This window comes from Epinephelus moara, chromosome 2 (assembly GCF_006386435.1).
Source record: "Epinephelus moara isolate mb chromosome 2, YSFRI_EMoa_1.0, whole genome shotgun sequence".
Lineage (NCBI taxonomy): Eukaryota > Metazoa > Chordata > Actinopteri > Perciformes > Serranidae > Epinephelus > Epinephelus moara.
In genome coordinates, this window is record NC_065507.1 from 5,343,236 (window position 1) to 5,367,810 (window position 24,575).

A 24,575-nucleotide genomic window follows, 5' to 3' on the forward strand; every position below is an offset into this window, starting at 1 on the left:
ATGTTACCTGCTCAGGGTCTGAGGACCAAAACATTGCTGTGCCAGTGTGCAGGATGTGTTGCTGTCAGGATTTTATAAAAGACAAAGATACTTTAAGCACAGTGTGTTTTATTTGTATTTCCCCCTCCTGGTTGCCTTCTGCATGTTGTGTTTTCTTTAGGGCCTCTGCATGTCTGTATATGAATGTGTGTGTTTGCTGTCTACACAGTGGATTATTACTTCTCCACATAGCCAAAAGCGGTTTGTTTAAAGAATCGATCAGTGTGGTGGAGCTGCACGGTGGCCAGCAGCTCTCAGCAGAGACAAATGAACATGAATGTATGAATGTGAAGCCGAAATCCTGCTGAAAAAAAGAAGCATGCATGCTCTGCAAAGCCTTTCCACAGATCAAAAAAAATATTAAATGAAAGCTCTCTCCTCCAGGAACGAGAGAGCCTGGCTCGTCGTCAGATGCTGGAGGAGGAGAGGAGGAGGAGGGAGGAGGCGGAGAAGAGACTGCAAGACGAAACTTTCCATCGGCAGCAGCTCGTGGAGAAGGAGGTCAAGATGAGGGCCAAGAACTTCTCTCAGGTCAGTAAAATGACACATAATTGAGTCTGCATGGTGGAAAAGTGGAAAATGAGTCTGCCGACCCGACTCTGACAGCAAAGCTTCTGCTTGGTTATATTTTGTGCCAGTATTCAATATCATTCAATTTGACCATTTTCATACCAAAGTAAACTTATTTCCAGTTTTGCTTCAGAATTGAAACACGTATAAGAGCATTTACACCATCACAGGACGCTCAGTCTCTTCATGGACCAGAAAAAGATGTGAAAAATAAGACGTCTTTACACACGTGTGCAGAATATCAGAATATTCCATCATTTTAAAATAAACACTGTAATGATACGTCCTCCTGCTTGATGTTTATCTTCCTGTTTTTGTCCAATGCTTTGCTCCGCCCAGGCCCGTCCCATGACTCGCTACCTGCCCATCCGGAAGGAGGAGTTCGACCTGCGTTCCCACGTTGAGTCGTCGGGCCACAACGTGGAGACGTGCTATCATGTCATCCTCACGGAGAAGATGTGTAAGGGCTACCTGGTGAAGATGGGAGGCAAGATCAAGTCCTGGAAGAAACGCTGGTTCGTCTTCGACCGTCTCAAGAGGACCTTCTCCTACTATGTCGGTAAGAGGCGTTGAGACACAATGTTTTTTGAATGTTTGGTGCTGCAGGGTCGTTACTGTTACAGTTTTACGATGCGCGTCCCAGAGTAGTTTGAGTAGAGTCATTTTTTTGAGTTCAGATCTAGGTAAAAGAAGGACATACATGTTGGATGATGAATATATCAAAATAAAATGAGAATTATAATGATTTTATTAAACGTTTTAACATTTTAATCATCTGACTAATCATCTCACTGTCAGACCAGTCTATTTGGAAAAGTTTCTCTGAGATTATTCCACGGAGAACACAGTCCCCATTCTTGCAGCCTTTTCTCTCCTAAAGTCAAACTTATACACACTTGTATTAAAGCACAGCCAGATTCACAAGTGTGTGTAGCGTATCCATCAGTCACAGCCTCTCCTGTCAGGCTGCTGAAGCGCTCAGAATGAATTTCTCTGTTTGAGCTCTTCAACAGGACACTCTGTGACGCTGGTAATTGGACTGTTTGACAGATGATTCGCTCTCCGGTTTGGTTTTTTACAGTAAAGACGACATTTTCACTGGTCAGGAGTTGATTTCCTCTGCGGCAGCAAATCACATCACCAGCCCTCAGACACTGCTGCAGGTTAAACCAGGCTGTCTGAACACTCTCAGGGATGATTAACTGCAACAGGGACACTATTAACTTAGCTTAGCAACATTAAGGCTACAAACAACCCATAATGCAACACTCTCTGAAGGAGCTGATGTTACACCAGTCCTGTCTTCACTCATAAAGAATATCTGATGTTGTGAATACATTAATGTGTGTAGTTCTTAAATTGATATGACACCTTTTCAAGATTGATCTCAAGAAAAAAAATGCTCCTATATTCAGACCAATACGGTAAATACTGCATTTTATTGGCTGTGAATTTGAAAACACACACAAATAGAAATGGCTCCTTTACTTTGTTCCTCTTTTGTGGAGTGTGGAGATGGAGGGCTTCCTGCCATATACGTAATAAAGGTGTGTTGACAAAATAAAAGCAACACTTAACAACAGAATGCAATTCAACATAACAACAGTGTTTCTCAAATATGGGTACGGGATTTTTTTCTTTTAATGTTATTGGTATAATTCCTAAACAAATTATACTATAATAAGTTCAATTAAAAAAATGTGAATGTGAGTTCAAGGAGGTTCATTATTGGAAAAAAATTTGAGAACCACTGTTCTAGAAAGTAGTGTTTATGGTGTTGGATTTAAGGCCCAGACATACAGAACCGACTAGCGGCAACGATGGCCCTATGTTGGGCACCCTGACGTTGCTGTGTCTCGACCAAAAAGTTGCACATGAACACTCCACAAAGACTACAGCTGACAGGCAACCAGCACGTACGTTCTGCACCTGCATGAGGGGAAATATCACTCCACACCAGCAGATGGTTGCAGTCTGAAATTGTCATTCAAAAAGGAAAACCGCAAGATCATCTTATCACTAGTTAGCCAGTTAACAACACAATCCAGTGTTGAAAGAACAGAGTATATTTATTGTGCGGCAATGAACAATAACACAAAGGAACGTTTCTGCTAATGAGCTTATAAGGTTTACAAGTTAAGTTAATTCATGTGTTTTAGTAATTTGCTAAAAATATATTTACAGTTAGCTATAAACAGTTTTACGTTCACAGTTATTATTTACATGTTAAAAATTCGCAGCAGCATTGTTAAAAACAATTAAATAATTTACTGGATCTGCCTCAGTAATTCTCACACACATTTACCTCAGTCTAAGTCCTTCCAGCTTCTCATTGGTTAGTGAAGAGACATGTGACCCATTACAAGGAAATATAACCAGGAAATGTTGAAGAAGTGTGGAGAACAATAAAGTGCTGCGTAAGCAACTGTGCGGGACACACCTCACCGATGGCCAACCATCAGCTTGGTGTGTCAGGGCCTTTAAGGATGATTAATTGACGATTGATCAATAGGTCGTTCAGAATTTGTTTGAGCATGGGAAACTTAACCGATCAAATAAAGATCTGATTCTGAAGTATAAACAATGTGAAGTCTCCTCTTACATTCTAGCCATCAGCAGAATGGTGCATGGCTGCGACATTAGAAATGAAGCGAGCAAAGCGAAGCATTATTCAACTAGAGCACTCGGAGAGCGCAGACCTCCGCCAAGCAGCTCGGATTTCCCGCCATTTTATTATTTTATCCACTTCGCTTCAACCGATCACCACCAAAACTTTATCATCTGCTCCTTGTCCCATTATCAACCCTTCATCAAAATTTGTTCAGAACTTTTCGAGTTATTTTGCAGATAAACAGACAAACAGACCAACGCCAGCGAAAACATAACCTCCTTGGCGGAGGTAATAATTATATTTAATGTGTTTAATCTGTTTAGGCCTCGCCATCTTTATATGTTTCATCGGCAAAACAAAACTGTTGGAGAATATGTGACATGTTGATGAGAGCTTTGATTGAAGAAAAAACACATTTGATATATAGTGTAAGAATATATGTATGTTTTTTAATCACAGTAAATCAGTTTATTTAATGTAAATGTTACAAATCATTTATTAAGGAAAGTCCTTAGGATTAACAGCACTATTTGGATTGTATTCAGCGGTGGAGGAGGAACTCAGATCCTTTTTTACTTACACTGCAATATATAAATACCTTATAGTGACGTAAAGTCCTGTATTGAAAAAGTCACCTCAGCAAAATGTACTTAACCCTAATGTACAAAATGTCTCCTGTCAGTGTTTTATTATCATTATTATTATTAATATATTATCACAGTATATATTTGATTTTTAACACTGATGCCTTAATTTGTGCCATGGCTTTGCAACCCTCGTGTGTGTGATGGAAGACTGTGTGTGGGGAAGCCCAGGTTTTTTCCATCAACTGTATGAAAATATATATCAGAGGTCACAGCTGAAAAATGGTAAAGCAGCAGCGTTAAGCTTCAACATTTAACATGTAAAGTGGCAGAAATTTGCCGGCGTGGATGAGTGACAGACAGAACGTGCGTCCTCCAGACCTTGAGCAGCAGCAGTACATGTAGTATGTAGCCTGCACGGTCGTGTAATTTGATCTTGTGCTGCGAGCCCTGGGACACTTGCTCGCTGTCAGGCCTTTGAAGTCCTCAGAAGGTTCTGCTTAAAGCTGCTTAAAGCGTACCTTGTTGAAAGTGAGCCAGGGTGAGGAGGTGTACTGAGATTACTTTGGCAGTAGTTAAAATGCGCACAGCGCTGCGCTCTCTGAGGAGGCTGATTGAGATGCACCGCTTGCCCTTGTCTCTTGACCTTGAACAATGGGGAAAGGAGAGGTGACAAGCATAAGTCATGAGTGCTGCTAATCCACGTTAATCAACCTCAGCCACAACCGGAGTTTTGGTAATTTAGATGCAGTCAAATGAGATGCAAATGCAGGGCTATTTGAATGCTAAAGAGGTCATTAGCAGATAATAGCTGCGTATTAAAAGGAAAGTGTTATTCCTCGAAATGAAGCGCTGCGTTTCTACCTACTACTCTTAAGTTGGCTTGTGGAGTGTTTGTGCCTGGAGGTAGAGAGGGGTGTTGAGTTCCCCACCGGTTCCTCACTGCAGTTCTGCAGTGGCTGATGAAACAAACTGCAATGATGTACCAGAGTAGCGTAAGAATGCAGTCAAGTCTGAAAATACAATGAGAGCGCCATTGGTTTTAAAAACAGAGGAAAAAGTGCTGTGGTTGTCTTTTTCCATCCATCATCGCAAACCATAAATTGGTCATGATCAAAGTTTGATTTCTGCTCCTTTTTTTTAATGACCGTATCGCGTGTTCCCCCTGTCGTTATTTTAGGTGACATGGAAGCGATGCGTCTGTCTTTGTCAATATATTTTAGTCTCTGACCAAACCCACGTTATTTTTCCCTCCCACAGACAAACATGAGACCAAGCTGAAGGGTGTGATCTACTTCCAGGCAATAGAAGAGGTCTATTATGATCACCTCCGCAGTGCCACAAAGGTACGTCGTCAGTGGACTTTGAAAACACTCGTTTTCTCTCATCTGTTTCTCAGTTTGTTTATCTTCATCCTGCATTCTCTTTCATTTAAAACATGTCTCTGCACACTCTCTGCTTTGCTTCTTTTCTCCCTGTTTGTGCTGTTGCTTTGGCCGGCTGCTGTTACAGAAGGGATTTTTCAACTTGAATTTGACCAGTGTATGTATCACGCTCCCAGTTCTCCCAGTTCTCCCATCTAACCCCACTGAACCCTGTGTGTCCAAACCATAGACTGTGTATTGTGAGGAGGGGTAACAAGCTCAGTGGTTGGTGATGCATGCTTAAGACAGTGCACCAGTTTGATTCTTGTGTGAGTTTGTAATTTGAATTGCTAATCCTGCTTGATCCCCCCGTCCATCCCAGTGTTCCCAGTATAAACCAGTCAAGTGGTTAGAAAACAAGAAGCTGCTTATGTAGATGTGTCTGTGAAGGAGAGGAAGTGCCCTTGATTCATTTTACTCGTCCACACTGGTGATAGTCGTGGCCGGTGGCATTATGATTTTGGTTTGTCCATCTCTCCATCTGTCCGTCCCATTCTCGTGAACGTGATATCTCGAGAATGCCTTGAGGAAGTTTTCTTAAAATTTGGCACAAACTTTCCCTTGACTCAAGGAAGAACTGATTACATTTTGGTGGTCAAAAGTCAAAAATCAAGATCAAAAGTCAGACTTTGCACCTGTCTCATTCTTGTAAATGTGATATCTCAAGAACTCTGAGAGAATTTCTTCAAATTTGGCACAAACGTCCACTTTGAGTCAAGGTTGAACTGATTTAAATTTGGTGGTCAAAGTCACTGTGACTTCACCCGTGGCATTCTCATGTACACGATATCTCAAGAACACCTTCAGGGAATTTCTTCAAATTTGGCACAAATATTTACTTGGACTCAAGGATGAACTAATTTGATTTTAGTGGTCAAAGGTCAAAAGTCAAAGGTCACTGTGACCTCACAAAACATGTTTTTGGCCATATTTAGGAATTCATGCGCTAAATATGACAAAATTTAACACATGTCTAACAGGATAAAATAATGAAGTGATGACATGTAATATCCAAAAGGTCAAAGGTCAACTTCACTGTGACATCATAATATTCTGCATAAAACTCTTTTCTGGCCATAACTCAGGAACAGAAGGGGAGACATTTGATCAATGGACCCAACTCTAGTTATGCCTCCGTGCCATTGACATTGACTTTCAAGGTCAAGGTCACTATGACCTAACAAAACATGCTTTTGGCTATAATTTAGGAATTAATGCGCTGACTATGACAAAATTTACACAAATGTCTAATAGGATAACACGATGAAGTGTTAGGTCACAGACCTTTTTGGCCACAACTCAGGAATTCATATACTACTTAGAACGAAATGTCACACAAACATCTATTATTGATGAAGTGCTGACATTTTATATCCAAAAGGTCAAAGGTCAACTTCACTGTGACCTCATAATGTTCTGCAAAAACACTTTTCTGGCCATTACTCAAGGTCACATCTCAGGTACAGAAGGGGAGGCATTTGGTCAGATACTGAATTGGTGACTCTAATCCTGGGTGTCCACCTTGAAACTGTGCTGATTGTATAGATCCTCTGTGCTGCTGGGGGGAAGATGTGTGTGGGACATCCATGTTTTCATAGACATGGATGTAAACATTAAGTGCAGCATGATTGCTGTGCGGAGGCAAACAACTGCTAGGCTGTAATTGTATGACTGGTTCAAGCCCTTCTCTCCTTTAACTAATTTTCAAAGACCCCTCTCTGCCGAGGAAGTGTTAATGTCCCGTAGAGCCGTAGGTGTAATTTTTGGCCATATTTCTGTTCTTTATGATTCGGGGCTGCGTGCCGCTTGTCTTGAGCCTCACACGTCTTGTCATTTTTTTTTTTATCTCCAACATAAAGCCGAGCTGCTGCTGCCTCCTCATCTTCAGTGTGTGTGTTTGTGTTTGATGGCCTGTCGCAATGCTCCGCACTCTGACTTACTGTGGGGCTCTGATCAACTCTGGAACTTTGATTTTACTTGTCACATCCAATGTCACATTACAGAGCAAAAACTTTAAAGTCTGATGCACTTAGCAGACAGAAAGATGACGGTTTAGAAAAGGAAAAGTGATGCAGATGAGTGGGTGAAATAAATTGTACAGTAGTCTGCAGGGTTGCTCTTCCAAAAACAACGATTTCATGAGGAAAACACCCGCAAGAGTCATTTTGTTTTGTTTTTTTACGGACTGATGTCATTTCCATATTTTCATGAAATTTGTGCAGATCAGGAGTAGACTGCTGTGTTATTGATAAACTAGTTTATTGACAGTGCCTGTATTTTTTAATTAGTGCTCCAGATAGTATTTTGTGCTGAATTCAACACCTTAATTTCAGGTATTCAGTGCTCCTCTTTGTATTTCCTAGGGTCAAACTATCACCAGTTTGTGCATCTCATGTATTACCTTTACATTTCAGTCATAGAGCTAAGCAGTTCTTTTTATAAATACCAGGGGTCTCATTTATAAAACAGTACTTAGGATCCATACTAAAAATGTACGTATAGACAAAAGCCAAAAAGCCATTATATAACACTATTTTAACAAGCAGGCTTTCGCCTCACCATCTGCATCACTGATTTCCCTTCTCCAAAATGTTGGGGGAAATTTCTTAAATTAAGCACAAATGTCCACTTGGACTCTGCATTCACTGATTAAATTTTGGTGGTCAAAGGTCAAGGTCACTGTGACCTCATCTGTCATTCTTGTGAACCGAATATCTCAAGATCACATGGAGAAGATTTTTTCAGATTTGGCTCAAATGCTCACTTGGACCCAAAGATGAACTGATTAGATTTTGGTGGTCAAAGATCAAGGTCGCTGTGACCTTATCAGTCTCATTCTCACGAACACAATATCTTAAAACACATTGGGGGAATTTCCTAAATTTAGTACAAACGTCCACTTGGACTTAACAATGAAATGAATAGATTTTAGTGGTCCAAGGTCACTGTGGCCTTGCATCCATCTCATTTTCATTAATGCAATATCTCAAGAATACTTTGAGAGAATTTCTTCACATTTGGTAAATACGTCCACTTGGACTCAAGAATGAACTTGTTTGAATTCGGTATTTAAAGGCCAAAGATCAAGGTCACTGTGACCTCATCTCTCATCCTGAAACCCAGTATCTCAAGAATATGTCAAGGGATTTTCTGTCAATTTGGCACAGATGCTAACTTGGACCCACCAATGAACTGATTAGTTGCTGGTGGTCAAAGGTCAAGGTTGAGGTCACTGTGACCTCATCCATCTCATTCACAGAAAAAATATGTTAGTGAAATTTCTTAAATTTAGCACAAAGGTCCACTTGGACTTAACAACAAAGTGATTAGATAGTGGTGGTCCAAGGTCAAGGTCACTGTGACCTTGCATCTCTCTCATTTTCACGAATGCAGTTTCTTCAAGAAGATGTTGAGAGAATTTCCTCACATTTGGTACATGCGTCCACTTGGACTCAAGAATGAACTTTTTAGAATTTGGTGGTTAAAGGTCAAAGATCAAGGTCACTGTGACCTCATCTGTCTCTTTCTCGTGAATGCTGTATCTTAAGAACACACTGGGGAAATTTAGCACAAACTTAACAATAAAATGATTAGATTGTAGTGGTCCAGGGTCAAGGTCACTGTGACCTTGCTTCCATCTCATTTTCATAGAGAAAATATCTCAAGAGGACTTTGAGGGAGTTTCCTTAAATTTGGTACAAAGTGTGATCTTACTAGAATTTGGTGGTTGAAGGTCAAAGTTCAATTCTAGTTTTCTCTTTGTTCTTCCAGAGTCCGAACCCCGCCCTGACCTTCTGCGTAAAGACCCACGACCGGCTCTACTACATGGTGGCCCCCGCAGCAGAGGCCATGAGGATCTGGATGGATGTGATCGTCACAGGAGCAGAGGGATACACACAGTTCATGAACTGAGAGACACCCAGCAGCACAGGGAGCGCAGGTGACGAGCAGATAGTTTCGGCAGGGACTCTCCCATCACAGACTCTACAGGCCCTTCCTGTTTCCAGTCCACAGCGGACACAACGCCTTGTTTGTTACTTTTCATTTTTAATCTCACACTTTTGATTTTACTATGTAGATGTTTTCACCTCTGCATTTTCTACGTGATTCAGTTTGGATTGAAAAAGGGAGCCCTTGGAGGACATAAACACTTACACACACATCTGTATATAAACCAAAATGTATACCTGTCAAAGACTTTTAAAAAGCCTTCTATATTGCCAAATGGAGATCTTGTAGTTACTGTTTGTTGAACCTTTTATATTATTTGTTTCCTTTCTTTCTCTCGTTTTTTTTACTTGTAGAGAAAATTGCCAAATGACATAATGCCAATGTTTTGTTTGAGTGTTCCATCATGACTATGCTCAGTTTAGACAGAGAGTATAAAAGAATCTTCAATCTGAGGGTTAATCAATTTATAAATATATTTGAAAGAATCTTATTCAAAATGTATGAATCTATGAGAAATAATAGAAATCAGTCAACAGGGACTGGACGTGATCGAAGAGTCCAGCACACTCGTCTGTAACAGTGAAACACAGTAAAACATTGCATCCTCTACAAGTCACGTCACCTCAGTGCTGCTCGTAGACTCAACACTAACACTAAATCACGTGCAGCATCTGCAGCAGATTAAAGTGTCCACAGCTACGTCCTCGTCACATTACTTCACATAGGCTTACCAAAGTTATTGTAGGTATTTTGTTAAGACTTTGACCCACTACAGCTCAGGAGTTCACGCTGCAGTTCTCACTATGGTTCAACCAATATGGGGTTTCAGAAGCCGGTACTGGTATCACTATTGAAGCCGTGCGATAGTTGGTATATTTCAATCTTACAAAAAAGCCCCACCAAACCCAGAATAATAAAATTCTTTACGGACTGGCACTTCAGTTTGACATCTTGGGACATCAGCTTATTTGCATCTCCAAAGCTTTCAAAGAATTCAAGAATATCAAACTGTTCCTTTAAGGAAATTGATTGCCAGTGGCAGTTTCTCGCTTGGTGCATACGCCAAAAACAAGTTTCTAGCTTCCGAGTTTACTTCTGTGGTATGCAGCCCACTGAATATGAGCAGTGTTTCTTCTGCTGGCACCGCCCAGCTCACAGACTTTACACTGTGATGACATCACAGTTTTTTTAAATCACTTCTCAGCTTGAGGAAAGTTTTACAAATTTAAAACCTCCATAGATCAAAAATTCATAGCAGAAAGAGTCATAAATGACTTTGTTTGCAGTTCGACGCTTTCAGAGATGTCTCTTTTCTAATGGTGGTCTATGGGGAAAATGATTTTTGGGGAGCAGGGGATTTTTGCTGCAATGGCCACTGGGAAAAAATTGGAAGCAAGGCTGAGCAACGTTCCTGATGCCCTAAGAACAATGTGAAACAAGGGGCCACTAGTTGCAATCAGGACTCAGGACTTAAGTGCATGGGGAACCCCAACATTTGGCAATCAATTGCTTTCTTACGGAAGTTAGATGATACCAGTCTCAGATATTGCAAGTGGTATCAATCTTCTCATTTAACACTTGCCAAGAAAGCAGTCTTGACCTCAAAGAATGAAGCTAGAGCCTGTTTGCTTAGCTTAGCATTAAGACTGAAAGCAGTGGTCAAGATCGCCGGCGCAACCAAGAAGAAGTTCCAGCACACAAACAACTTGTTTTTACATTTTGTTTTTTTGGTCGGTTAAAACAAATTAGATATAACGTTTTCATTGGAGAGCTTGAGTGTTGGTGAGCAGATGTTTTGCCTGACAGAGTCAGGCTAGCTGTTTCTCCGTTTCCAGCCTTTATGCTAAGCTAAGCTAACTGTCTTTTGGCTCTAGTTTAATATTTAGCTTGTATAATAGACTTTGAAGCAAATTTTCAAAGTGGCCAAACCATGCAATTTCAACATTGAGGTCTGTCACATGATGCCATTTGGCCCTAAAAGATTTTTCCATAGACTTAAATTGGGAAAGAGACGTCAGTAAATCAGTAGATACATTTTTTCTTGAGAATCAACAACCGTGAAATGATTCCTTTCAATATCAGGATTTGATCCATTCGGTGCGATTACATTTAAAAGGTCTAGAAGAGATATACAATGAAGTAATTTAATCCCTATTCTAGGTAGCGGAATGCTAAACCAGAAGTTAGCCGCTTGCACGCAGAAGTCTGTAATGCAGTTGCTCTATGGGCACAATGATGTGGAATATCTGGGTGAACTTTTTTGGCTTCATGCACCACTGACCAATCTTCATAGGAATGTACGGGACTCACTGTATCCAGTTAAATTTATACATCAGTGCTGTTATAGAGCTGTTATGTTGTCCAGCTTTACACAGTTTAGATGCCTTTCAACAGAGCCAGGCTCTTTGACTTCACCCTCTAGTGCCATCTATTGGTGTATCTATGCCCAAATAAAGGACGCATGGAAGTATGAGGGCAGTGACGTTTACAGCGTTTGACATGGACGAATCTATTTTCAGATGTAAAGGAAGTCTAAATGAGCCCCTAGCCAACTGACTCCTGGCCCTAGCTTTGTATTTAGTATACAGACAGGAAGTAAATAACTGTTTACCCCCAAATCTCCCTAATTCTTCAAAGGAAAAGGCACTTCATGAATCACTTCTTTGGCTGCTTTGGAGCTGAATTTTCCCCTTTAGTTGGGATGGTTGGTTTTGGTCTTGGTGGGATCGGCTCAGACGTTGAGTCCCAATAACCCCCGTCTATTGGTCTAACCATAGCTGTGGCGTTCTCAGTGTACTTGTGAATATGTTGAACATATCTCACTGTGTCTGTATGCCAACTCAAGGTGTCCATGTATGCACTCGTACAAACAGAGGAAGCTCGTCTATTTGCCAAGTAGCCTTTAGCTAACTTGATGATGCGACTACACAGCTGGGAAGCAGCCATCATCACTGCCAGCCTAAAGCAGCAACCAGTGGAGGGCGCTACAGAGACCACACCAACACAGGACCACACGGGATCAACAATACGGACTAATGCAATTCTGAACTGTGCCTTGACTTTGTGTTGTCATTGATGCCGTGTCTGTGAGTCCAGCACAGCCTTGCTGGGAGGCTACGATCGTATGAATGCATCTCAAATAGTTTCTAAGCTGTAATGCAGTAAAGGGACAGGCTCGCATGAGGTGTAATACTCCAATATGGGGACGTCTGCCTGTAGCGTCATTACAGGCAGAGATACCGAAGGCCCTGAGTACAGTGGGGATCAGCTAGGTCACTGGCATTATTTAAACTCTGAATGTACAAAATAAGTATATGCTTTATAGTGGTTTTTAAAGCTTGACCCATCCCAGCTGGCACCAAGCCTGGTAAGACCTGGCAGGTGATGTGAGCTCAACATTCTGTTTCACTCTCTGTATCAGTCTGGACTCTGTGCCGCCCCAGACACTTTCAGTGGGTCGGAGTGTCAACATGATGTTTTGCAGACGTTGGGTTTCGTTTTCTGTACCTTACAACTCGTTATTCTACATCAAGATGACATTTGGCACTTAACAACACAACTTTAAACCAACAAAATATCATCTGTCATTAGTATTCTATGTCAAATTGACGTTGGCATTAGATGTTGTGACATTAAATTTTGGTTACCTGACATATCAATATTAATTCAACCAAATAACATCTAATAGCAACATTAACCAGCTGGGAATGGAGTAAAAGTCACATGATGCTTCTCAAAGTCAAGGATGCTTCCTTGGTAGGACAGGCACGTCCAAGTCAGGTCCTTCACAGGCTAGGCAAGACTCCTTCTTAGCATTCGTTGATCAAATATTGGAACAGGCTAGCGAGTGCCCAGGAGTGCGTCATTGAGGCCTTGCCTTCAATTCTGACAAATCATGCACAAAGAATTTTGGTACACGCCGAGGAGGATGTACATATGCATCCTTGAAAGTTCTCTGAAGGAAGGACCCGGTCTTTGGTAGAATTCAAATGATCTTTGACATTGCAAGTCCCCCAGCTTGGACTACTAAAGTACCAGAAATTTCCTTTAAAATCTGAACCAATCAGAAAGTTGCAGGAAATATTTGAATTTTAGAAGCAGCTGAAAGTTTGTGTATGAAAGGAGTTTGAACTCCTTAAAACATCTCAAATATTTTGTACATTCAGAAGTGAGGGGATAACTCGTCATGACTTAGTTTACCGACTTTTTTATTTGCAAAAGATTGGCATCAGAATCTGATTATTGACAAAGCATTTTCACATTTAGGGGTTCTGAGATATGAGACTACAGATCATCTAGAAATTTGGCTATAAAATCTATTATCTTTTTTGATTGAAGACATTTGTCTTTTAATTAAAACTTGTTTACTCAACTTAAACTTTAATACAATATTTCGGTAGAGTGGTCCACAGCAAGAGGGTTCTGGGTTTTATCCCGCTGGCTGGCTTTGGCCCGTTTGTGTAGAGCTGACGTTCTCTGCAGGTTTCCCAGTCTAAAGACATGCAGGTTTGGTTATTTGGTGACTCGAAATTGCCCATAGGTGTGAATGTGAGCATGAACCGTCGCCAAATGTCAATTGGGACATTTGCTCCAGTCCCCCTGCGACCTTGAATTGGATAAGCAGTTACAGATAATGCTCTGTATCCCCACTGTGAGCTGAGGCCTGCGTGCACGAGGGTGGATAAGGAAATTTTGTATCTTCAGCTTTAACAGACTGTAACCGACCGGGCTCGCCTGGTGTCTTTGTCGTCAAGTGTTGGATCATCACATTGTGAGTCTGTCGAACCGGCCGGTGTGTAGTTAACAGATGCTGTCGTCCGTTTTGTAGAAGCAGAGGACAAACTACGCTGTGATTTTCAGAGCATGTGGAACTGTTGTTTAGTTTCATGTGTAGGTACAGTAATGATAATTTATGGTTGTGGTGCCTGAGATAGTGACACGTTTACTTCGAGATGAAAAAAAAAAAAAAAAGACGACTAGTGAAAAGACCTTAATATATTCTGCCCCCCTTGCCTTTACTCTCCCTGCACCGCTAACGCGTGCAAACCAAACTATTCAACACTGGCAAGGCTGTTAAATCATGTCTGTTGATAGTAGGTGGTATATACATTACTGTTGTTATCTATGTTGAAAAGAAAGGAAACTAAATATACTGTAAAGAGGATGCCTGAATGAAAAAATAATCTTACTATTGAAATGAAATGAAACAGTATTGTATTAAAAGAAGTACAATTTTTACTTATTTTTGTCATTTTAGAAATTTTATTGTCAGTCAGTTACATTTCAAATTGTATGGTAGTGATGTATCAATCTACCTTTTTCTTTTTTACTGGTACAGCAGAACACACATCTGTACACACACAAACACACACACACCAACACACACACAATAACTCACCAAGCACTCATGAGACTGTACTTTTGTTTTTCTAGAACGTAGATCCTGTTTCACACACACTCACACACACAATCAGTACTCGGACCATACTGTGTTATTGGTACCCTGTATGTCTCATGCGTTACTTTCACGTATGAATAATATGGATTTTGTCGAATCTATTAAAAACAGAACTGTTACAGAACATCGTTTGCTTTTCTTGAACTCAGTGGGTTATAATGTGAAGGATCCAGTGTTGAGGAGGGACAGCAGTAACTACTGTGTTGATTCTGAACAGATTCTCACACTGACTAATTATCGGTTCATTATTAACAGACATAATTCGGAGGACGAGGACAAACCTACCATAAAACACCAAGTAGAGCAAAGACAATCAAAAAGCTAAAAAAGGAAAGAACACGTTTGTTCCTAAAAAGTGGACTCACATTGAAACACAGCTAAAAAGTTTAAAAGGAGTAAAAAAAAATTATACAGAAACAGTCTAAGAAAAAAATAAACATCTAGAAGTTTCTTTCTGACACAGTGATTGTTCCAACTGAGAGAAGTCCCGTCTGAAGGATCTACAGGTGGATTTTACAGCTGGTTGAGGACGTCACCTGGAAGGGAAACACATACAGTTATTCACCTGTAGACCGCCAGCACACGTTCACTGTTAACAGATTTTTACTCTCACTATCTGACTAGTTTTAAAGGGACAGTCCCACCCAAAAATCAAAACTACATATTTTTTCTCTTACTCCTTGTGCTGTTTATCAATCTAGAAAGTTTTGGTGTGAGTTGCAGAGTGTTGGAGATATCAGCTATAGAGATATCTGCCTTATCTCGAATATAATGGAACTAGATGGCACTCGGCTTGTGGTGCTCAAAGCGCCAAAAAAATAAATTTCAAAAACTCAACAGCAATGTCTCTTCGCAGAAATCATGACCTGGTTACTCAAGATAATCCACAGACCTTGTTGTGAGCAGTTTCATGTAGGACAGACCTTGTTGTGAGCAGTTTCATGTAGGAACTATTTCCTTTCTACTGAACTACACCCACCAACCGAATCGCCCTGCAGAAGGAAGCGTGCATCTACTGCTAGTTCACCTAGCACTAATGAGCTAGCTAACGGTACAGCTCAGCCAAGTAGGACACTGTTAATCTTCACATCTCATGCTGTCACAAGCACAAGCCTCTCGTCCATGAGTAGATGCACGCTTCATCTGTATCTAACATCAAATGTAGCATGACAGAAAACTTAGCTTATGGCGTGTTCACACCAAACACAAAGCAAATTTTCGCATCATGTTGCTTGTGTGGATGCTAAGGGCAGCTAACAGCTAACCTGGTGTGGAGCGAGGTACAACTGATGATGGAAACATGATGAACATGGAAATTGCCCCCCTCTGGAATATTTCGGTCTGGAATTTGCCTCAAACACGTTCAAAAACTTGAACTTTTGCCGTGGATTTCGGGGAGACAGTGCACTAGCTTAGCTAACAGGCTGCTAACTAGCTAACAGTTAGCATATTACAGAGGGGAGGAGTTTCGCAGGCACATCAGATATCACAGAGATTCCCATAGGAATGAATGGACTTCAGGTTGACTTGTCTCCGTACACATGTCAGTGGAAACTAGGCGTGAGTAGTAGAGCTCTGGGTGCGCACAGACAGACAATAAGTTCGTCCTCCATTCCTGATTCTTGGTAACGTCAAAAGAATCTCAGCTGGGTCTCAACACGGACAGACTTTCGTGACACAGTGTTGCGTGAATTTCTCACTCAAGTTAAAAAAAATTTATGTGTTGTGTCATTCACATCGCATAATTCATGTTACCCAGCGCTAATTCACATCTATGTGCATCTTTGCATTGACTTTGTATCTAACCCCACTTGTGAAACACTCTGCGTTCAGTGTGAACACATATTTAGAGATGTTACTTACTCTCTGCACAGGGGGAGGTGTACTCAGTGACCGCCTCATCACCTGAAAACATCAACAACAATATATCAGATACACAGCACTGTGACAGTGAGGACACACTGTCTCTCTCCCAAAAGCCTTTTGCATTTACTCACAGCAAAGAAAACTGAACATCATAAAACATAAAAGAATGAGACTCTTACTCGTCTGGTAGTAATCGTAGATTTTGACCACAGCTGGTTTCAGGTTCCTGACAGGAACGTCCTCCTCTAATGTCACACTGTGTATCTTTGTCTCGTCCTTCTTCAACTGCACCACAAACACACAGACTGCTGATTAAACTCTTTCCAACCTCACAGTTTACTTTACTCATCATAAACTCAGCACACAGCAGATAATGGCTGTACTGGTGTTTATGAAAATAAAGACATTTCTTTCAACATTCAAAGACTCAACATTCAAAGACACAGAGTCAATCTGTCAGTGCTTCTTACCCCATCTAAGTAGATGTTGATGTATCCTTCCTCCACGTCCACACGCTTCACTGAACGGTCGCTCTTCAGCTACCAAAGCACAGAACACAGACCACTATCAGTACACACCAACATAAAGAGTATGCTGCAGTATATAAGAGAACACATCAGCTGCAGCAGTACAATCTGGTAATATTAACATTTCAACAATTAACAATTTAACATTTCTCCAGCCTGACAGACACAATGACTGTTTACAATCATCGAACGGACTGAAGAATTGCACTAATAGCATTTTCAACAGCGATGAGATTTTGTTTTCTTCTTACGTTTAACACATTAAACTTAAACTCACCCAATTTTTGTCATGTTTTCTTGCTGTTCAATTTGAACTGACAGGTTTGGTCTTGAATTTCATATAAGGTGGTATTAAAAAGTCTTAAATTTAACTCGGTTATATCTGTGGACACCCTGACTGAGCGAGGGAACAAATATTCTCCAGATACACTACAAGTGACAACAACATTCAGCGAGCCTGTTGAGCCGGAGGAACGGCTCGTGTTGTTGCACTGGAAATGAACTGGAGGAGGTTAAACAGTCCGTGCGGTGAACTAACGAGGCGGAACATAATTGGCGTCACTGCAAATTCTGAATCCATCGCAATGGTTCAGCATATTTACTTATATATAAACGGAAGTCAGAAACGGAAATTTGCCTCCTCCGCCCAAATCAAACCGGAATGCCAAAAAATCAGGGGTCTGCCCCCAGAGGCTGTATCGCTGTCTGCCGGAAGTCAGACGCAGAATACAGCCGATGGGTTCCGAGAATGGGAAGAGGGTTATCAGTAAGAAGCTGTGGAGGAACTGACCAGCTTCAGGGAGCTCTTATCCAGAATGTATCCAGACAGCAGCTTGATGTTGATGATGACCATGTTTGTTTCCTCTCTCCTGCCCTGGTACCTTCACACACACACACACACACACAGAAAGTTAAACACCTGGCAATAGTGATGCTCACAAACTGCAGTCTCACTTCATCTGATGTGATCAGTTTTTGTCTTTGCAATTTAAAGGTGCAGACCTTTATACTTCCATAAATTTAAGATGTTAAAAGTTTGTACTAATGAGTTGCAGTTAGTGCAACAACAACACCAACAAAGGTAAGTTTGCTGGCTGATTTGTGTTAAGGTCATCTCAAAGGTCAAAGCCATTATTTAAGCCCAACAGCTTAACTACTTTATGTTCTGTGTTATATTATGGTGCTGTTTGCTGATGCAATAAAGAAGAGAAGAATATACATCGTCATCACACACACACACACACACACACACACCTACCTGACATGCACAAAGAGGATGAGCTGAGGCCTGCTGGTGTTGCATTTGGCCATGGTGTTGGTGGAGATGTTGAAGGCAGAGAAGTCGGGGGGAGGAGGGACGTTGTAATGCATGGAGATCTGTGGAGAGACAGATCATCACAAACATCAGTTTACAATGGAAAAATAAGCTGTAAGCTTTTCAATTAAAGCTGTAAAAATTTGAATTTAGAGATGAATATATGAAAAATACTGCCTGTATATTGTTGTATTTTACTGCTCTGATTTTTTTTTCTGTAACGTTGTTTATTAATATCAGCCTTCTGATGAATCGGCTGGACTTAAAATAACCTGAAACACGTTGTCACTATTTATAATTATGTGTGTTTTTAACTGGTGTTTTACAGATTTTATTTACTCATTTCATTTTCATATTTTAATTCATTGTAGTCCAGTCATTTTTCTTTGCCTCCAAGTTCTTCTCCTATTGTCTTTCGCCACTGACTTCAGTCCCATGTTGCTGCTTCACGTTTTGGTGTTGACCTCGTCCTCGCTCAGCTCATACCTGTGCCAGCACGCAGCTCTGTCCCTGGGCTTTGATCGTGTACTCTCCAGGGACCTCGCTCAGCCTCTCCTCCTGGTACAGCAGCCTGTTGCGCTGATCCACCGTGAACTCTTTGTTCAGGCCTCCTAACGACGTCACCGTCACTGTAGTGCTGCCCTCCGCGCTGTAGGTGGCAGCGCCGTACTTAGCCAGAGCCTGGAGGGCCACCACAGTGTCCTGAGGAGTAGAGAGGTTGAACGTGTCATTAAAAAACAATTAGGGGGTTAAAGGTTTCAGTTAAACCTGCTGTGTGTGAGATGTGTCCCACCTGTGTGGAAGAGAAGCCCCCATATGGGTTTTGCTGCTGGGCGAGCCAGCGGACGATGCCGGAGGAGTAATCCAGACCAAACTCTGGTATGGCCGGACCAGAGAGCAGAGCCAGCAGCACGTAGGAGGTCATCTCCACCTCCAAAGAGTCCAGGCCTTTCCCAGATGCCCCTGCTCTCTCCCAGTGTCGGGTGCCTCCTGCCAGTCACAACAACAGAGTCATCCATTAGGACGTTAGCAATTACTAACTTGGTGCTCTTCAGTTTAATTCATGAGTTCGTACTGTAGGTCTACACTGTACAGATTTTTAGAAACCGTAAAGTGTATCACATGGAATTCATCATGGAAAATACCATCTGCTCCATGTGTGCTTCACACACATCTCCCCCCCAGCAGCACAAAGATCGATACAATCAGCACAGTTTCAAGATTAAAATCACCACTTCAGTATCTGACCAAATGTCTTTCCTTCTGTTTCTGAAATATGATGTTAAAACATGGCCAGAAAAGTGTTTTATGCAGAATATTATGATGTCATAGTGAAGCTGACCTTTGACCTTTTGGATGTTATCACTTTATCATTATATCTGATTACATATTCATGTGAAATTTTGTCGTAAGTAGTGTAAGAATTATTGAGTTATGGCCAAAGGATTTTTTTTTATGAGGTCACACTGACCTTGACATGACCACCAAATTCTGATCAGTTTATTCTTCAGTCCAAATGGACTTTGTGTCAAATTTGAAGAAATTTCCTTAGTATGATTTGGAGTGTTTTGGGGATATAGTGTGCACAAGACTGAGCCAGATGCAAGGTCAGAGTCATCTTGACCCTTTACCAACATATTCTGTTGAGGGCATCTTTTAAGTATTTGTTTGTGCCAAAGTTGAAAAATTTTTCTCAAGGTGTTCATGAGACACTGCAATAAAAAAAACAGGATGGATGGACGGATGGCCAGATGGACGGACAGAGGGATGAAGAAAAAATGACATGCGTCTGGCTACAGCTATCGCCAGCATGGAAGCATAAACATGTTGTTAAAAAGGTCATAGTGTGGTAAATCATGAAAAGATCATAAAAAAACTTCATAGTATAGTATGTCATCAAAAACTATGAAAAAAAGTCATAGTATAGTATGTTGTCCAAAATCATGAAAAATAGTCATAGTATAGTATGTCGTCCAAAGTCATGAAGAAAAGTCATATAGTATGTAATAAAAAACTATGAAAAAAAAGTCATAGTATAGTATGTCGTCAAAAACTATGAAAAAATGTCATAGTATAGTATGTCGTCAAAAACTATGAAAAAAAGTCATAGTATAGTATGTCGTCCAAAGTCATGAAAAATAGTCATAGTATAGTATGTCGTCAAAAGTCATGAAAAAAGTCATAGTATAGTATGTCGTCAAAAACTCAAAAGTCATGAAAAAAGTCATAGTATAGTATGTCGTCAAAAACTACGAAAAAAAGTCATAGTATAGTATGTCGTCCAAAGTCATGAAAAAAAGTCACAGTATAGTATGTCGTCTAAAGTCATGAAAAATAGTCATAGTATAGTATGTCGTCCAAAATCATGAAAAAAGTCATAGTATAGTATGTCGTCCAAAGTCATGAAAAAAAGTCATAGTATAGTATGTTGTCCAAAGTCATGAAAAAAAGTCATGGTATAGTATGTTGTCCAAAACATGAAAAAAGTCATAGTATAGTATGTCGTCTAAAGTCATGAAAAAAAGTCATGGTATAGCATGTCGTTAAAGGTCATGAAAAGAAAGTCATATAGCATGTCTTGACAAAGTCATTTTTATGTCATGAAAATGTCATATACTACATAGTATAGCATGTCATGAAATTTAAAACGTCATAGTATAGTATGCATTTGTTCTATTCTCATTGAGAACATTTGAAAAAAAGACACTGGCCCACAAATTAAAAAATTTTGTGTGGACACAGGTACTGCAGTTCAACTGACACATGTCAAGTTTTACCACCAAATAAACAACTTCATTTTCCAGTGTTTAATTCACTATAACTGCTTCAGTCAATTGAAACTTTCTGCACAATTTATCACCTTCATTTTGACTGACACCTCAACTCCGTTTAGTGTTTAAAGTTTAAGGGAAATTTTGTCTTAAATTGACACTCAACTTCATTCAACACTCACACTTAAATTGAAAATTTCAGTATTTCAACTATTGCATATGTTAAAACTGCTGATTTAGCAAATGTAGCAGTGAGACATGTATATGCTTCTCAGAAAGTTTTGTGCTTCCTAGTTTCATGTTTGTGTTCATGCTGCTTGATAGCTCCAGTAATATTATTTGGGGTGAACCAGCTGTAAAGCCAGAGATGCAGATGTTGCTGGTGGTTTCAGTCCCTTACCCTCTGTGGAGGACTTTGCGTTCAGGTAAGCGATGAGTTTGCTCCTGATCTCCTCGTCTCCGGCCAGGGTGAAGGTGTAGGACAGCAGGGCGGTGGTGTACAAGTTGTCCATCTGGCCTGCCATTGCTTTTTTGAGACAGTTGAGGCAGTTCTGAACCATGGGGTCCTGTGACACAAAAGGAAACCACAGAGATACTATTACTAAACTAATTTCTCTGCAGGCTTATCAAAGTAAGAGCTGCATTAAGGTCGTCTGCGAGACATCTATTTTAGCAATGTTTCAGACAAATACAGCCCTCAGGACAGACTATTTAAAGCTGAAGAGACGATAAGGAACACAGGCTGACATCTCTTAAAATTGACTTTAACAGGCGAGCATCTCACAGCTGCAGCAGGATGATGGCAGTGTCGGACTCACCGTGGCGTTGGTGTCCAGCTCCAGCAGGGCTGCAGTAATGTAGGCCGTCAGGGACACATCGTCGCTCACTCCTCCCTGTTGGAACAATCAGCAGCGCTCTGTCACACTTCATGCTTTCCTTGGAGTGATCACACAATAAACCTCCTTATGTCAATGCGTCATACCTTTTTATTACTATTTTATTATTACTCCTACTACTGTCCTCCCCATCATGAGAACATGGAGTACTTAAGGCAGAGTATAATGTTTAACATTGCCTTAACAATGCCTTTGAGACAACAGTTCAGTCAGGAACACTTTAGTCAAAGGAAACTTTAATTCCATTTGCAATATTATGTTTGGCGGTACGGGTCTGTTCTGGGGCTCCTCCGCCTTCCTAGGCCTACGTAAAAAACCTCTTCCGCATCTACATGGAAAGCCTTAAGGCAGAGAGAGCAAACCTCTCTGCCCTTCCATGCGCCTACATGGAAAGCCTAAGGCAGGGAGAGCAGCAGCAAAGACCCCCGGGAACAGAACAGAGCAGCATCAGTGACAAACAAAAATGACATTGATAAGTCAGACACAACATAAAAAGGTGGAGCTGGGGTGGAGGCAGGTTGCAAAGCAGCTTGCAGAGGAAGCAGCAACAGTAGGCAGGCCAGAGCAGTTTAGATAGGGCGCCCTGAATGAGATTATCCAATTGGTTGCATAGAAAGGAATCATGTGATCTATCAGATGACTCCCTTCCATCAATCAGCTGCTCCATCAGTTGATTGACTGTTTGATTAGCTGATGTAGCTGGGATGTGAGCTGAACTTGACCGTGTCCTGCCATTATGCTCAATTAGCAAGATGACAGGAAATGATGGGAAAGAGATTGGAAACGACATGCAACAAAGATGCCTGTTTGGACCAAAGACTGTAGAATAAAGATGGACGACATGACAGCTCCCCCATAAGTGTAGCCAAAACATCTTGACTGCCCCCTGTTGTTGACTGGCTGCAGTGATGGTCATAAACTCTGCCCCCTCCCCTCAGGATGAGACATGGGCTTAACTAACTAGAATTACTGCCTTGCTGTTGTATGCCTGCTCGAACCAATCAAGTTGCAGTTACAGTTTGGATGCTTTACACAGGAAAGCGTCAAGGTGGACACTCATAATTAGTGTCACCAATTCAGTATCTTGCCTTTTGTTACTGAGCTATTACATTAAATAATGGCCAGAAAAGGTTTTTGCAGAACATTATGATGTCACAGTGAAGTTGACCTTTGACCTTTTGGATATAAAATGTCATCACTTAATCATTTTTATTCCATAAGACATCTGTGTGAAAATTTGTCATAATTAGCCTATGAATTCTTGAGTTATGCCCAAAAACATGTTTTGTGAGGTCACAGTGACGTTGACCTTTGACCACCAAATTCTAATAAGGTTATTCTTGGGTCCAAGTGAATGTCTGTGTCAAATTTAAGGAAAATATCTCAAGGCCTTCTTCAGATATCGCATTCACGAGAAAAAGATGGATGCAAGGTCACAGTGACTTTGACCTTTGACCACAAAATGAGTCCTGAGTCCAAATGGACATTTGTGCCAAATCTGAATGAAGTCCCTCAGGACATTCTTGAGATATCACGATCGCAAGAATGGGACGGACAGACGGATGGACAACCAGAAAACATAAAGCCTCCATCCCTCTGGTGCAGTGGAATAAAAACATTTTTCCCAAAGGTAGTTTGCCATGTTAGTTTTCTCACACTGATGTATGTTCAAGTGTTCATTTTTTGGCCCGCAATCCATGGTCCTGCCTGCGGGAGTTCAATACCACAGAGATCGCTATGGCGCAGACTCTCGCTGCCAAGATGGCACCGCCCGTACCTACAATATTTTGGCTTCATTTTTGTACAGTGGGAGGAAGTGGAGATGCATTGTCCTTCTTTATGTACAGTTATCGGTTCGGACTATAACAGCAGTCATCGACGCTCTGTTGGAATCCCTGTAATCCTGGAACAATGTGTGAAACTCAAACTTTGCCGCTGAGCACTGAACGTGCATGTGTTTTTCATTTAGTGACAAAATTGATTCAGTTACTGCTGATTAGAAGCATTGTTGCTTTATTACCCGGGCACACCCACCGGCCATTAACTTGATTAAATTTAACTGAACAAAACTGTGCACACTTCACTTTGTCTCTTTCCTCGCCTGAGAAAATAAACACAAGGATAAAACACACAGTTATCTACTCTCTTCTTACCTCAAGTGTCAGAGAGGTAAAGGCTAAGCCTGAGCTGAGCAGATAAAACTCATACCTGAACCCTTATGTGGCAGCCATACCCTGGTATTTGAGATGATCACTTCTTGTAAAAGATTTTTATAAAATCAAAGATGTTCACAACACAAGCAGAAATACTCATCACCTGTCAATTTCTATTTAAAAAAATCCCTTCAGACTGACCTTGGCATCTTAATTGTCAGAGTTTTACCAATTACACATGTTAGTCCACAGTACTCAGCTGGTATTAGTGCCTGGAAAAGCTTTATCCACAACAACTACTATAAAACCATGAGTACCTGCCTCAGACACACAGCTGTCATGGCTTTTTGGTGTTAGTCGGCTCTGGTAAATGTTTCACTTTAATAGGGACTGGCGAACAATAATTTGTT

General features: G+C 40.9%; 2 protein-coding genes across 15 annotated transcripts in view; one reads left to right on the plus strand and one right to left on the minus strand.

Moving 5' to 3' along the window:
* phldb1b (pleckstrin homology-like domain, family B, member 1b) overlaps positions 1-15,074 on the plus strand; it is a 164,546-nt gene extending 149,472 nt beyond the window's left edge. For all 12 annotated transcript variants that reach the window (XM_050066795.1, XM_050066822.1, XM_050066839.1 and 9 more), the window contains 4 exons: positions 424-570; positions 949-1,168; positions 5,065-5,150; positions 9,000-15,074. In XM_050066795.1, coding sequence (XP_049922752.1) covers positions 424-570; positions 949-1,168; positions 5,065-5,150; positions 9,000-9,140 — 594 coding nt within the window. In that variant the 3' untranslated portion in view covers positions 9,141-15,074. The remainder of the gene's footprint in view (positions 1-423; positions 571-948; positions 1,169-5,064; positions 5,151-8,999) is intronic.
* Positions 14,412-24,575, minus strand: part of LOC126403976 (alpha-2-macroglobulin) — a 44,125-nt gene continuing 33,961 nt past the window's right edge. For all 3 annotated transcript variants that reach the window (XM_050066890.1, XM_050066889.1, XM_050066888.1), the window contains exons 27-36: positions 21,935-22,009; positions 21,517-21,682; positions 19,139-19,335; positions 18,832-19,047; positions 18,289-18,407; positions 17,821-17,911; positions 16,974-17,042; positions 16,683-16,788; positions 16,501-16,542; positions 14,412-15,173 (exon numbers count right to left, since the gene is read on the minus strand). In XM_050066890.1, coding sequence (XP_049922847.1) covers positions 15,151-15,173; positions 16,501-16,542; positions 16,683-16,788; positions 16,974-17,042; positions 17,821-17,911; positions 18,289-18,407; positions 18,832-19,047; positions 19,139-19,335; positions 21,517-21,682; positions 21,935-22,009 — 1,104 coding nt within the window. In that variant the 3' untranslated portion in view covers positions 14,412-15,150. The remainder of the gene's footprint in view (positions 15,174-16,500; positions 16,543-16,682; positions 16,789-16,973; positions 17,043-17,820; positions 17,912-18,288; positions 18,408-18,831; positions 19,048-19,138; positions 19,336-21,516; positions 21,683-21,934; positions 22,010-24,575) is intronic.